The following is a 2,406-nucleotide window of genomic DNA, read 5'->3' on the forward strand; positions in this document are numbered from 1 at the left end:
TATATATATATACTTTTTTTTATCAGTATTTTGTCATTTTCCTGAAAAAAGAAAAAGAAAAACATTCTCAAAACAAGATGAAAATGTATGAAGCACAATTGCATTATCTTGATTTATATTACGTTTAAAGCATAAACCTTTTGAGTTTTGTTAGATTTATGCTTGACATAAGAATTCGACAAAGAAAAAACAAACTCTTAAAACAAGTCTTAATATATTGCGCAATTTTACTTCTCAAACTGATCTTGTTTTTAGAATGTTTCGGGGTTTTTTTCCTGGAAAAAAGACAAACATTGATTTAAAAAATTATTTTTTTTTTTTTTTGCAGTGCAGTACAGATTATCACAGTCCTTCTCTTTTCTAACTGCTAAAGAATCCTGATATAATGACTGATGACCAGCTAAACGTCAACTCATTGTGGAACAGAAACTAAACAGGGTGAGGGAAAACAACAGAAGAGAATAAAAGAAAACATCAATTGAAATTGTGAAAACACAGCTGAGAATCCATTATTTGAAACTATGAAAGCATCCTGAGTTCACCAGGTATATTCTAAGAAGTCCTTTTATCAGTTTAAACCTGGTGGACAAATGCAACTTCCTCAAATCCGGTCCTGCGACATCCGTGATCTTTCGCCCCCGGCTGTGCTTCTCCCTCTTGTCCGTTTGAGGCATGTGCCCTTTAAATAAAACACCTTCAATATGAAGATGGGGAATAAGCACAAAATCACACGCACAATAGAACATCTGCTAGCACTGGAGGGATTTCTGCACAAACGTGTCCACACGCTTCGTGAATTTATATTCACTTCTAGTTTTTGTCTTTATATTCAAGTTATGTGTACTATTAGAGGAGTATCTCTTCCATAAGCAATGTCCATCCGGGAGAATCCGTCCCTCAGATTCATTTTCAAGGAGAAATGCATTTTGGGAGGCTTTGGAGATTGGGCGAATTCCGTCCCGCCTCACGAAAGAAAATACCACACGCACGCATGCAGTCGCCGTGAGGCATGCATGGGATATAGGCTTTCCTCTCCGTTCTTAAAAATAAGTACAAAATAATCTTATCTAATCCTGTCGGGTGTAAAATAATGCAGTCGTTACAGGAAAATGGAAAGGAAAAAGTTGTCCGAGGCACTGCGAGCCAGTTTCATCTGATTAGTGGAGATGATCTGGGGTCATCTGTTAGTTCGCTTTAGAACAGTTCCGCCCCCATCTCAGACCTGGACGGGCAGCGTTTGGTTCATTTGCAGTCTCATGTCTTGAATGCTGCCGAGAATCTTCTTTTGGTGGCCCGCTAATGTTACACCTATCCGTAACAGGTCTCTGTAGAAAACAACAACAAGAAAATCTTATTGTCACTGCTATACAATAAATATCATAGTGGTTTCTAAAAGAGAGAACAAAATTGATGTTATTCAAGTGATAAACTCCCATGGGAACGTAGCCAGGTGAGCAAATCCGTTAGCAAATTGTCGCTAGGTTGAGCAAATAGAACAACCCCACCCTTTGGCTACTGAACTGAGACGAGTATGTGGTGCAAAGCCAGTTCTCAAACTGGAGATAGGTCAAGCGCTGGTCAATGATTTGCACCTAAGGCTACCAGATGTCAAATTTCACATAAAGAAAGTGCTATTAGTGTAACCGCAGACATGACTTGGAATACACACTACTGTAGAATGAGTGTGTTGTAAAGGTTACCACAGGCTTTATGATAGAAATGCTTCCTGTTGTTTAATTGGCTGAGGTAATCTAATCTCTTCATGAGGCTTTAGTTTACACAGCAACACGTGTAGCTAAAAGCTAGTGCAGACTCTTGTCGTTTACTCTTTTTTTTTTCACCTTCCGACAGTGGTGGACGAAGTACACAAATCAAGTACTTGAGTAAAAGTAGTATGTCTTTATTTTATTTTTTTATAATCCTACTGCTCAAAATACCTGGGATTTTCCCAAAATAACCACTATGTTGAGTCAACTACGTTGACGAGAGTGATGTAGTAATGTTCACTATGAACCTTACACTGCGATGTACCTGAGAGAAAACAGATTTGACCATCTGATTTTCACCAGTAAGAAAAAAGTGTTTTAAAGCTTGTTGTTTTGCAGAACATCACAGTTATATATGACATGAGAATAAGGCCTGAAGTTAGGAAGGACATTTTAAGGAAAATATACTTATTTTTCTTCTCAAACCTTGTCTGTGGTGTAAAAACACCCCTGGTCAAATGCCCCCAGAGGGCATCACTTCCCACTTTGATAATTACTGTAGTTACCATGTTCTGAACATCACATCCTTTATTTTGCCCCAGATGTAATATATATAGGTGGCTGAATAAAATATTTGGACTTTATATCTAAAAATTACCTCAACTTAGCACCAGCAAGCTTGTTAACTAGACAGTTAGCA

The 2,406-nt window shown here is 37.9% G+C and overlaps 1 protein-coding gene across 6 annotated transcripts in view; it reads right to left on the reverse strand.

Annotated features, from left to right (window-relative positions):
* Positions 1-224: 224 nt before the first annotated feature.
* LOC107687281 (ephrin type-B receptor 3-like) overlaps positions 225-2,406 on the reverse strand; it is a 55,096-nt gene continuing 52,914 nt past the window's right edge. For all 6 annotated transcript variants that reach the window (XM_016484554.1, XM_016484552.1, XM_016484550.1 and 3 more), the window contains one exon: positions 225-1,325. In XM_016484554.1, the coding sequence (XP_016340040.1) occupies positions 1,217-1,325 (109 nt within the window). In that variant the 3' untranslated portion in view covers positions 225-1,216. The remainder of the gene's footprint in view (positions 1,326-2,406) is intronic.

Source organism: Sinocyclocheilus anshuiensis, unplaced genomic scaffold, assembly GCF_001515605.1.
Source record: "Sinocyclocheilus anshuiensis isolate Anshui unplaced genomic scaffold, SAMN03320099.WGS_v1.1 scaffold4988, whole genome shotgun sequence".
NCBI lineage: Eukaryota > Metazoa > Chordata > Actinopteri > Cypriniformes > Cyprinidae > Sinocyclocheilus > Sinocyclocheilus anshuiensis.